General features: G+C 54.4%; 1 protein-coding gene across 8 annotated transcripts in view; it reads left to right on the top strand.

Annotated features, from left to right (window-relative positions):
- APLP2 (amyloid beta precursor like protein 2) overlaps positions 1-12,346 on the top strand; it is a 43,185-nt gene that overhangs the window by 12,351 nt on the left and 18,488 nt on the right. For 7 of the 8 annotated variants that reach the window (XM_075839113.1, XM_075839114.1, XM_075839112.1 and 4 more), the window contains exons 2-6: positions 9,191-9,364; positions 9,469-9,598; positions 11,043-11,155; positions 11,616-11,806; positions 11,886-12,079. In XM_075839113.1, coding sequence (XP_075695228.1) covers positions 9,191-9,364; positions 9,469-9,598; positions 11,043-11,155; positions 11,616-11,806; positions 11,886-12,079 — 802 coding nt within the window. The remainder of the gene's footprint in view (positions 1-9,190; positions 9,365-9,468; positions 9,599-11,042; positions 11,156-11,615; positions 11,807-11,885; positions 12,080-12,346) is intronic. The other variant, XM_075839108.1, reaches the window with a different exon arrangement.

Raw genomic sequence — 12,346 nt, 5'->3', positions numbered from 1 at the left:
ATTCACCTGTCCTACAGTCATCCTTCCCCCCCCCCCCCCCCCAGCCTGACATGCCTGGTAACAGAGAACAATAGATTGTATTCACCTGTCCTACAGTCATCCTCTCCCCAGCCTGACATGGCTGATAACAGAGAACAATCAGTTTTCTCCGCATAGTGACGTCATGTCCTGTGGATTTGTTCTTTGTATCGCAGGTTGTTTCGGAGATTAACTCTTTCCAGCCTTTTCTGTTTCTGGGACAGTTGGGTGACGGTCTGTGGCTGCTGCGGGCGCTCCCACAAGGGTTAATCTCCCGCTTCCCGTGTCTCTGGAGATGTGATCGCTGAGAGATCCGCCGGAACTGCTGCCCGGTGTCACTCGGCTTTCTCAAGCTCCAGATCGGCAGATTAGTTCCCGGTTGCGGAGGCTGCGCCCGTCGTCCGGACGTTGCTGAGGTAGTTGGTGCCTCGTTATAGGCGGGTTCTCTTACTCGCGATATTCTTCTCCCACCCGTCTTTCTACTTGTTTCGCAGAATGGCCGGTGTACGGTCCTGTCGAGCGCGGGAACGAGTCACGTGTCCGACTCCCACTATTCGCCCGTTCGAGTCACTGGGTCCGTGAAATGAATCTGACAGCACGCAGACGCTTCCGGAGTGCGCTCTTTCACGCGGACATAACGCTGATTCAGCGACCTGCGCGTCATCAGGAAAAACGGACGCTTGTGTGAATAGAGCCGGAGGACGATGATTTCTCAGGGCTGAGGAATGCGGATTACAGGAGATTTCCCGCTCCGGCGCTAAGCGACTTTATTGAGGGCTAATTACTCAACTAATTTGTCACGGAGCGGCCGCACTTCAATCTGAAAATCCCCGGATACGGCTGTGAGGCGGGGGCTGGGCTGTTACAGGACTGCGGGGTGGCAGCGCAGGACCTGATGGACGAGGCGTCTCACCCACAATGGACGCAGATCCCACAGCATGCTGGGAAATGGATGATCAGATTGGTTGCCATGGGTGACGGGCCGCAGCTCACCCTGATATGCGGTGTGACTAACTTATAATGTGGGGTCTGACTTCTTGTTGCCGTGGAGACAGGAGGCGCCATCTCCAGGGAGAAAGTAGTTCCTGTAATCAGTGAAACGGTCAGCGGATGTTTTTCTGTGTGGGGGAGGGGGCGGCGCGCTCCTGCGGCTTCATTGTTCCTCTCACGTAATGCCGTCCTCCAGTCTGACCTCTCTTGCTCCCTGTTATCAGCTGTTTGCAGGGGACGAGACGCTGACTGGTCTGGGACGAGTGGCGGGAACCATAATGGCGGCCATATTGGTTGTCAGCGTCTCCTGACTAGTAAACCTGCTGCCGGGCGGGGGCCGCTGGATGATCGCCGCCTGTGGGAGCTGTAACGGAGGCCATATTCGCGTCACTCAGCTTTCCTAGGGGCAGATAGAACATCTGACTAGGGGGACCCGGGTATCCTGCAGATTATCGGGGGTCTGTTTCTTTATATATAATGTGCGGGGGGCTGTGTATCCCTCGTGTGGTACGGCGGCGGCTGTGTATCCCTCGTCACGAGGCTGCAGTGTTGGTTCAGGTGCGGCTCCTGCCGCCTCGGGGCCTCTCCTCACACCTGGCGCCCGTTGCTGCGCGGCGTCCATGTAAACACTCAGCTTGGTCTCCGCCCTCCCGCAGCTTGTGGTGACGACATCTTACCAGTGTCAGGATCTGTGATGTCATCATGAGGTGACGTGTGGCCAATCAGTCGCAGTGATGTTTACATGGAGCTGGTGGCAGGATCTCCGTGGTACTCGTGGCGGGGTCATCTGATCGTGGTTTACGTTGTGTCTCGTAGATACAATGGTTGTCGCTGTGTGTGGGCAATTCACAGACCTGTCACTGCAGACCGCGCTGACGGCGGCGACTGACTGTCTGGTTACTGTATAATTTATCAGCAACCAGCGGTGGAGGCGCGAGGTTGGGTCGTGCCTTATTCCTGTGCCGGGGCGTGCCTTATTCGTGTGCCGCTTGTCTCCGGTGGAGGGCAGCAGCGGCGTCGCTATCATGATTAACACTTTCCCGGCTTCCTCCCCCTATCAGTGACCTCTGATCCAGTGTGAAGGTCACGCCGTACAGAAGATGTTTTCCTGCAGTGTCGCCATGATGGCGGCCGCCGGAGCCTCCTGTCACTGAGCCGCGTCCATCGCCTTCTCCGTGCTTGCTCTAGGGTCCGATAATCCGGCATCGTGTCCTGTGGACGCCGGATTACAGGAGTTTTACAGCAATAACCTTGACAGACAATTAATAAGACTCGTCTCCAGATCCCTGGCCGGTTCTTCAGGGGTTAACTGTCGGCGCCTCGGATTGTCTGGATCGGGAGGGGCCCCCGGGGCTCCGGTCTTGTCAGAATGTGGAGCACGAGCAAATCTAGCGCCTGATCTCTCCTCTGAGGCTTCCAGCAGTTGAAAGTCATTGTGGCCGCCCTTGACCGAGACGTGCGAAGCGCGGGCTGAACGCTTATCCGCTCCGGCAGCCCCTCGTCTCTGGGTGATGAATGGGGCGACATTGTAAGCGGCGTTCTGCGTATTTATCTTTTTAGAGAACTTCCATTCTCTGCAGCGCTCGGGGGGGGGGGGCGGGTTCTGCTGATCCAGGTCCATAAATAGAATGTCAGAGCTGCAGTGAAGACTGACACACAAGCCGAGCAGTAGGAGACGGAGCGTTTCGAGGAATGTTTTCCTAATTCGGGGGGTGGTCGTCACCTGTGTAGAGCACCAGAAGGCTCCATGTACGAGGACGTGGTATTTGCGCAGCGTGTGGGTGGTTTCTCGTTAATGTGTCATCCATTATGGCAGGCGGTGGCGTCACGCGCTCGTGTTTGCGGCTGGACTCGTCTGACTGGTTCCTGCAGAACTTTCATTACTTTCTACATTGTGCTGCCGACTTAACCCTCGATGTTCCATTGCGCCGTAGTAGGAGACGAGCGGCACGCGACCTCAGTCAAGGACGGCATGGGCTTCATCTTTTATTAGTAGCGCTAATAAATATATTTAAAGGGCCAGTAACCGTCCTAGTCCCGGGATTATATCCGTGCTGGAGCGTAATAAGAGGAGCGGCTGATATCCGTCACATGTGATGTAAAGTCGTGATCATGGGGGAGGGGAGGCCTCTGCACTAACAATCACTCCACCTATTGAAGAACACTACACTCAGCCTCTCCCTGGCCTGGAGGGGCTGATAACAGAGAGCACTAGATTGTAGTGGGGAGACCTGTAGGTGTACTGTACCTTTTAAGATGTTTTGCAGCACTGACCTCACTTTTCTGACCTCTGATCTGTCCTGCGGCCGCAGCTTGAGTGGGATCTAGTGATTTGCTTACAGAGATCTCATGAGTGTCTTATAACGGCGTCTAATGTGACGTCTCCGCCGGCGCCACGTGATCCCCGGGACAATTCACGTAGCGTGCCAGGGATGGATGTACTGGTGAATTTATCTACTCCACTCACATCCAGAGCTGCAGTCTCTATTCTCTGGATGGCTCATCCTTAAGACTTTTTGTCACGTGGGTTTTTCAGGGTGCGGAGCCCTCATGGGACGTCCCTCCTGAAGGTCTAGGGTGGGTGTGAGGGTCTTCACCCTTCTGGGGGGCTGTTCATAGTCCTGATCTTGTCTGGCAGCCACCGGGGTGTAGACCGGTCACCCTAACCTTTGGTGTGTCCTTGCGGGGGCTTCTGGCTCAAGGGTTGGGGGCATTGCATTGTGGGAGATGTAGTGCGTTCACCCCTCAGTCATGGCGAGGGCGTCAGGCCGGGCGGCCACTTCCTTTCTGTTTTGCATCCTCCGTTAGGCCGCTGTTGCTCTTGGCCCCTCCCCATTCGTCCTCGGCATCGGTCCTGAATAATGCAGAATGTGGGGGAGGGGACGAGTAGAGGAACCGATCCAGAGATGAACGACCTCCGCTCGAGTGCGCAGGAATTCGTGTCGCGCTGTAACGTTGCTGAGCGGGGGATGGGGTAATATTCCTACAACAGATGGCACCGGTAATAACATGGAATCGCCAGTCATTACCCTGAATGAAGGAATGGCGACTCTAACGCCCGGCGCCGTCCTGTGCGGGTGACTCCATTAAAGGATCGGCCGCGGAGTCTCTCGTTGAATCTCTGGGTTTTCTGTCCGCAGCGCGGGATTCCTCACGGCGGTTCTAACATCCGGTTATTCTCCTCCCGTCCTGCGCCCATTGGGTTTTCTTTTTTTGTAGCTTTTTGCCATTGTTTAAATAATTGTATCAAAACCGCGCCATTTTGGTAAATGGGACAAAAAATTTGAAAAAAAACCTGTAAGGCCTCGCAGCGCAGCCAGGTGCACGGCCGTGAATAAGACATGTCCGTTCTTTTTGCGGTCCGGGCTCCGTGGAAACCATTGTCGTGTGCATGGGCCCATAGAAATGAATGGGGCCGCAATTCACCCGCAAAAAATAAGTTCGTGTTGCGCGGAGCCCAAGGCCTCATTCACACGGCTGTGCCCGTTATCACTTGGTATGGGAGCACGGCCCGTAAAACATGGAAAGTAGGACATGCTCCGTAATTCCTGGCACGGTTGTGCGGCGCGGACACCTATCTGTAGCGATACGGAAAGGTGTCCGTGCCCAATAGAACCGGGCGTGTCCATAATTACAGAGATTTTTTTTTTTGGTCGTGTGCACGGGACTAAATGTTCCCTCGTGTCCTCCCTCGCTCTGCGGAGCTCCTCGATGGTCTCATCATGGCTGTAGCGGTGCGCGCGCTCCGTGATTAGGGCAAGGACGGGCCGTGGAGAGTCATCTGTGGGCCGTCCGCAGTCAGAGTGCAGAGATGTGAATGAGCCCAGACCGCGTGCGGAGCCTGTAGTGACCCGTCCGGTGTCTTCCAGTCTGCGTGAGTCCTGTACTGGTGGACGGCCGCAGATCCATGCAACTGTGCACGAGGGTGAGCTGCCAGCAGCGTGGTTTATAGGTTGGACCCCGCGATATAAGGGTGAGCAGCCAGCACCGCGCTCCATAGGTGGGACCCCGCGATATAAGGGTGAGCTGCCAGCACTGTGGTTTATAGGTGGGACCCCGCGATATAAGGGTGACCTGCCAGCACCGCGCTCTATAGGTGGGACCCCGCGATATAAGGGTGAGCTGCCAGCACCGCGCTCCATAGGTGGGACCCCGCGATATAAGGATGCACTGCCAGCACCGCGCTTTATCTATAGGTGGGACCCCGCGATATAAGGGTGCGCTGCCAGCACCGTGGTTTATCTATAGGTGGGACCCCGCGATATAAGGGTGACCTGCCAGCACTGCGCTCCATAGGTGGTACCCCGCGATATAAGGGTGCGCTGCCAGCACCGCGCTCCATAGGTGGGACCCCGCGATATAAGGGTGAGCTGCCAGCACTGCGCTCCATAGGTGGGACCCCGCGATATAAGGGTGAGCTGCCAGCACCGCGCTCCATAGGTGGGACCCCGCGATATAAGGGTGAGCTGCCAGCACTGTGGTTTATAGGTGGGACCCCGCGATATAAGGGTGACCTGCCAGCACCGCGCTCTATAGGTGGGACCCCGCAATATAAGGGTGAGCTGCCAGCACCGCGCTCCATAGGTGGGACCCCGCGATATAAGGGTGAGCTGCCAGCACCGCGCTCCATAGGTGGGACCCCGCGATATAAGGGTGAGCTGCCAGCACCGCGCTCCATAGGTGGGACCCCGCGATAGAAGGGTGAGCTGCCAGCACCGCGCTTTATCTATAGGTGGGACCCCGCGATATAAGGGTGAGCTGCCAGCACCGCGCTCCATAGGTGGGACCCCGCGATAGAAGGGTGAGCTGCCAGCACCGCGCTCCTTAGGTGGGACCCCGCGATATAAGGGTGAGCTGCCAGCACCGCGCTGTATCTATAGGTGGGACCCCGCGATATAAGGGTGAGCTGCCAGCACCGCGCTCTATAGGTGGGACCCCTGATATAAGGGTGCGCTGCCAGCACCGCGCTCTATAGGTGGGACCCCGCGATATAAGGGTGAGCTGCCAGCACCGCGCTCTATAGGTGGGACCCCTGATATAAGGGTGCGCTGCCAGCACCGCGGTTCCTTGGGGTGATCTGGTCTCCTGGGAACCAGATAAAAAAAAAAACACCAACGTCTTGCACGCCGTCAGTGGGGGAGGGGGAGTCGCTGCAAAATGTTTGCTCAGGTATTCAACGTCCAGGTGACCAATCACAGTGCAGCACTGTACCGGGGGGGGGGGGGTTGGGTCTATAGTCTCACGCTGCCGGGTTCGGGGACAGGACTGACCTAAATTGTGCAGATTTTAACCCCTTGAGTCTCGCTCAAATAGGAGGAAGTAGTGAATGTGACGTTTTGATTTTGGTGTCACAACCTCTGCTACCTGTCATATGATTCTCTGTAGTGCAGGGCTGGTCTGCGGTGTTTTCAGCGAGTCCCTGTGAGCCGGGGATTAGGGTGTTAGGCCGTCCCTGCGGCCGCGCTGTCCCATGTGATCCGCTTACAAAGCATTTACCAACATGAAGGGGACGATTCCGATTTAGGTCATGAGCCAAAAAAGCTTTCCCTTCTGGGAGTGAATTAAAGCGACAAATCCCATCCCGACTTTAAAAGCAGAAAATTAAAATCTCGTAGATGTTCCCTGTCCTGCGCGATCCGCCGCCGCCATGGTTAATGCCCCCCCCCCCCGTCCACCTTCCCTGCAGCAGTGGTTGTGTGTGGAGTATTCGCCTTGTGCACCAGTCACCACTCTTCTTTGCGCTGTCCGCCGTTGTATTACGCCACGTTTTTCCTACGTTTCCTGTGCCGTACGTATCGGCATCCGTGTGCTTTGCCTGTGGCGTGCCGTTTTTATGTCCGTGCAGGCGCGTCTTAATTTCTCCTTTTCAATGTATTTGCGTGAAGCGCGTCGGCACACGGATGTGCGTCTGTCTGCTGTCCGTGGTTTTCACGCACCCATAGACTTCAATGGGCGACAACAAAAACGCAGCAATATCGGACGTGCGGTGAGCTTTATATAACGGACGCTCGCTGTCTGAACTTGTGTGAATCGCCCCAATGAAATGAACGCGCGCTCCGTTATTTCTACGCACTGCACACGGACGAGAATCGCGCTCGTCTGAATGAGCCCTAAAGAGATTAGTGAAATGGCGCAGCGCTTGTGAATATTGATCTGTGATCTGTCCAGAATGACTCGTTACTGAGAAGCGCCGGATAAAACTGTCTGAGTAACGCTGCAGCCTTTCCTGTACTTGTCTTTGTAAGTAAAGTTACACCAAGTCTTATACTCCAGTCACAGCCAAAGCTGCAGTCACAATTCTTCTGTGCATCGTGGAAGCCCAGAAGGTAGTTGCACAATCAAAGCTGAGTTGTTTGGAATATATGCAGTTGGTTTCCAGTGACAACCAGCAGGATTGTGACTGCAGATTTGGATGTGGTTAGAGTATAAAATTTGCCATTTTAGAGGTTCTGCATTGTAAATCTGTATAACGCAGGTTACTGTCGGAGAGGTAAAAAACAGCACTTGTCCTGAGTTACAGCCTGTATTATACTCCAGAGCTGCACTCACTATTCTGCTGGTGGAATCACTGTGTACATACATTACATTACTTATCCTGTACTAATCCTGAGTTATATCCTGTATTATACTCCAGAGCTGCACTCACTATTCTGCTGGTGGAGTCACTGTGTACATACATTACATTACATATCCTATACTGATCCTGAGTTACATCCTGTATTATACTCCAGAGCTGCACTCACTATTCTGCTGGTGGAGCCACTGTGTACATACATTACATTACTTATCCTGTACTGATCCTGAGTTACATCCTGTATTATACTCCAGAGCTGCACTCCCTATTCTGATGGTTGCTATTGGAAACAGTCAGCAAGTTTGTGTTAGTTTTTCTTACATTTAGAGGTCTACACCCCATTCTCTGTACAGAGTTGTCACTTCCAGAATGCAAATCACCAGAGAAAACTGAAAAAACTAGGAGATTTTAGCACTGCCGAATAGTGAGTGCAGCTCTGGAGTATAATACAGGATGTAACTCAGGATCAGTACAGGATAAGTAATGTAATGTATGTACACAGTGACTCCACCAGCAGAATAGTGATTGCAGCTCTGGAGTATAATACAGGATGTAACTCAGGATCAGTACAGGATAAGTAATGTAATGTATGTACACAGTGACTCCACCAGCACAATAGTGAGTGCAGCTCTGGAGTATAATACAGAATGTAACTCAGGATCAGTACAGGATAAGTAATGTAATGTATGTACACAGTGACTCCACCAGCAGAATAGTGAGTGCAGCTCTGGAGTATAATACAGGATGTAACTCCGGATCAGTACAGGATAAGTAATGTAATGTATGTACACAGTGACTCCACCAGCAGAATAGTGAGTGCAGCTCTGGAGTATAATACAGGATATAACTCAGGATCAGTACAGGATAAGTAATGTAATGTATGTACACAGTGACTGCACCAGCAGAATAGTGAGTGCAGCTCTGGAGTATAATACAGGATGTAGCTCAGGATCAGTACAGGATAAGTAATGTAATGTATGTACACAGTGACTCCACCAGCAGAATAGTGAGTGCAGCTCTGGAGTATAATACAGGATGTAACTCAGGATCAGTACAGGATAAGTAATGTATGTACACAGTGACTCCACCAGCAGAATAGTGAGTGCAGCTCTGGAGTATAATACAGGATGTAACTCAGGATCAGTACAGGATAAGTAATGTATGTACACAGTGACTCCACCAGCAGAATAGTGAGTGCAGCTCTGGAGTATAATACAGGATGTAACTCAGGATCAGTACAGGATAAGTAATGTAATGTATGTACACAGTGACTCCACCAGCAGAATAGTGAGTGCAGCTCTGGAGTATAATACAGGATATAACTCAGGATCAGTACAGGATAAGTAATGTATGTACACAGTGACTCCACCAGCAGAATAGTGAGCGCAGCTCTGGAGTATAATATAGGATGTAACTCAGGATCAGTATAGGATAAGTAATGTATGTACACAGTGACTCCACCAGCAGAATAGTGAGTGCAGCTCTGGAGTATAATACAAGCTGTATCTGCTTCGCCTCTATCATCCTCGTTATAATATGAAGCGTCTTCTGCCCCCCGTTTCTATACTGATGTCTCCTTTGATCTCCCGTCCTGTTTCCCTCCTACAGGCCCTTGCTGCTAATGCTGCCGCTGGGTTTGCGGTGTCCGAGCCACAGGTAGCGATGTTCTGCGGTAAATTAAATATGCTCGTGAACGTTCAGACTGGAAAATGGGAGCCGGATCCTTCTGGAAGTAAGAGCTGCTTTCAAACCAAGGAGGAGATCCTGCAGTACTGCCAGGAGGTGAGCAGGGCCCCGGGGCCCTTCTTTGTGGTGTTTGACGGGTTGGGGAGTCGCTCAGTGTGGAGTCCACCGCTCATGGGCATCTTTTCTGCTCCGATATCCAGGTGTACCCCGACTTCCAGATCACAAACGTGGTGGAAGCCAATCAGCCGGTGAGCATCGACAACTGGTGCAAGAAGGGCAAGAAGAACTGTAAGGGGCACAGCCACATCGTCCTGCCCTACAAGTGTCTGGGTACGTATCCTCCGTGCTGCCCGCCGAACGCTGAGACTTACGGTGATTCACTAAAAATCATTAACCGTCAATCCGCGGATCCCGGGGAATCACATGACCCTTCCCTGCGGCCGGACCCCTCGGGATTTGGAGACGTCTTTCTTCCGGAGTCTGTAGATTTGCGGTGTTGCTTCGGTTCCTGGTGTAGTAGCGATGTAGTGTGGGGTTTGCTGTGTCATCCCATGAAGTCTAAGGGGGTAGATGTTTAAGCAATGCTGATCAGAGCTGGGGAGGGGCGGTCACTGCTGCCTCCACTCCTGATGGGCCAGTAAGTGTTGTCATGGGTCCCTTATAATATACAGACGCACCTTATCTGTAATAACACCCAGCACAATAAATAACAATCACCCTAGAACTACTATTATACCCCCGTGTATGGGAATCTCAGATACCTGCCTGACCCTGCGCCCTGCACTGCCAAGAGCCGCGCCATAATTCATGTGGTCCGAGCCTTAACACTGCCTGTTGAAGTGTCGGGGGAGGGGGGTGCACGGATTTATTGGCAGCAGGTCCCGGGTGGTGGTGCGGGGTGCTACGTCTGTCCCGGGTAGTGAGGGGAGGGGGCGGGGTACGTCTGTCCCGGGTAGTGAGGGGAGGGGGCGGGGTACGTCTGTCCCGGGTGGTGGGGAGGGGGGGGGTACGTCTGTCCCGGGTGGTGAGGGGAGGGTGGGGGGGGGAGTACGTCTGTCTCGGGTGGTGAGGGGAGTGGGGGTGGTACGTCTGTCCCGGGTGGTGAGGGGAGGGGGGGTGGTACGTCTGTCCCGGGTGGTGAGGGGAGGGGGTGGGTAAGTCTGTCCCGGGTGGTGAGGGGAGGGGGGGGGTACGTCTGTCCCGGGTGGTGAGGGGAGGGGGGGTGGTGAGGGGAGGGGGTGGGTACGTCTGTCCCGGGAGGGGGGGGGGGTACGTCTGTCCCGGGTGGTGAGGGGAGGGGGTGGGTACGTCTGTCCCGGGAGGGGGGGGGATAGGGGGGGTACGTCTGTCCCGGGTGGTGAGGGTAGGGGGGGGGTACGTCTGTCCCGGGAGGGGAGGGGGGGGGGTACGTCTGTCCCGGGTGGTGAGGAGAGTGGGGGGTACGTCTGTCCCGGGTGGGGAGGGGGGGGTACGTCTGTCCCGGGTGGTGAGGGTGGGGAGGGGGGGGGTACGTCTGTCCCGGGTGGTGAGGGTAGGGTGGGGGGTACGTCTGTCCCGGGAGGGGAGGGGGGGTACGTCTGTCACGGGTGGTGAGGGTAGGGGGGGGGGTACGTCTGTCCCGGGTGGTGAGGGGAGTGGGGGGTACGTCTGTCCCGGGTGGTGAGGAGGGGAGGGGGGTACGTCTGTCCCTGGTGGTGAGGGGAGGGGGTTGGTACGTCTGTCCTGGGGGGGTGGTACGTCGTCTTCTCATGGTGCGGCTCTCTCTTCTCCTCAGTAGGTGACTTTGTCAGCGACGTTCTCCTGGTTCCTGAGAAGTGCAAGTTCTTCCACAAGGAGCGGATGGACGTGTGCGAGAGTCACCAGCACTGGCAGAATGTCGCCCGGGAGGTAAACGCTGCGCCGGCACCGGGAAACTAATCATTAATCCTTGTGTGATCACCCGGTCTGCAACTTTATAATGCTGTTGAATTTCCTCCTCGTTTTCAAGAACTCTGCTTCCTGTCAGTAAATGGGGCATACGTCTTGACATCCATTATCGGCAACTTGCCCTGATCCTGTTACATGGATGCACAGCTCGTCACAATGTATCAGAACTCTTGCAATGGCTCGTGTAGCTGTGTGGACAAGATCAGGGCAGGTTTTCAGCCCCTGGATGTAGACAAGACTGTTCCTGTTCACTGACAGCAAGCAGTGATCCGGAAACGGTAAGGAATTGAAGTTGAAAGTCTATGAGAAAGTTGCAGTCATTGGGGGGGGAGCCTGAGAGCTGTAACTTCTGTCAGCTCCGGCGGCGTCTGTCATGTGACCTTGTCCGGTGCGGTTCTCACGGTGACTTTGCTCCTCGCAGGCCTGTATGACGGAGGTCATGGTCCTCCACAGTTACGGGATGCTCCTTCCATGTGCGGTCGACCAGTTTCGTGGTACAGAATATGTCTGCTGCCCGCAGGCTAAGAAGATAGAGGAACCTCTGTCCAAGGAGGAGGCCGAGGAAGATGAGGAGGACGAGGAGGACGAGGACGACTATGACTCGTATAAGAGGTCGCGATCCGCCGCTCTCCGCACTGTCTTTTCTTCTGGTTCTGGACGTTCGTTACACTTTCCCTTTTCTCCTTTCCAGTGAGTTCCCGACTGAGGCCGATGTGGAGGATTTCACCGCTGTGGTGGTGGACGAGGAGGATGAAGATGACGCGGTAGAAGACCGCGATTATTATTACGACAACTACAAGGACGAGGACTACAACGAAGAGACGACCCCTCAGCCGAGCAGCAGCCGGACGCTCTCCGACAAGGAAATCCTCACCGATGTGAAAGGTGAGGCCCCAGACATGGCCGCCGGCGGTTACTCCATCCCTGACGTACGCGAGCCGCGTGGTCCCCGGGGTACCGGCTGCGCACCTTCCTCTGCTGGACCCGTATTTATATGTAGCGGCCGCTCCGTCCTTACCCCTCGTATAGTGAAGAGTTCTGCAGCTTTCTAATGTCTTGTCACTTTTATTGTTTCTCTAACGTCCCGTCCGTACCCGGTCCTGCTCACACAGCTGAGGGTTTGTTACAATTTATCTGAGCTCGTGTTGCTGC

Source organism: Rhinoderma darwinii, chromosome 10 (assembly GCF_050947455.1).
Source record: "Rhinoderma darwinii isolate aRhiDar2 chromosome 10, aRhiDar2.hap1, whole genome shotgun sequence".
NCBI classification, from domain to species: Eukaryota; Metazoa; Chordata; class Amphibia; order Anura; family Rhinodermatidae; genus Rhinoderma; species Rhinoderma darwinii.
This window is presented reverse-complemented; position numbering and strand designations above follow the sequence as displayed.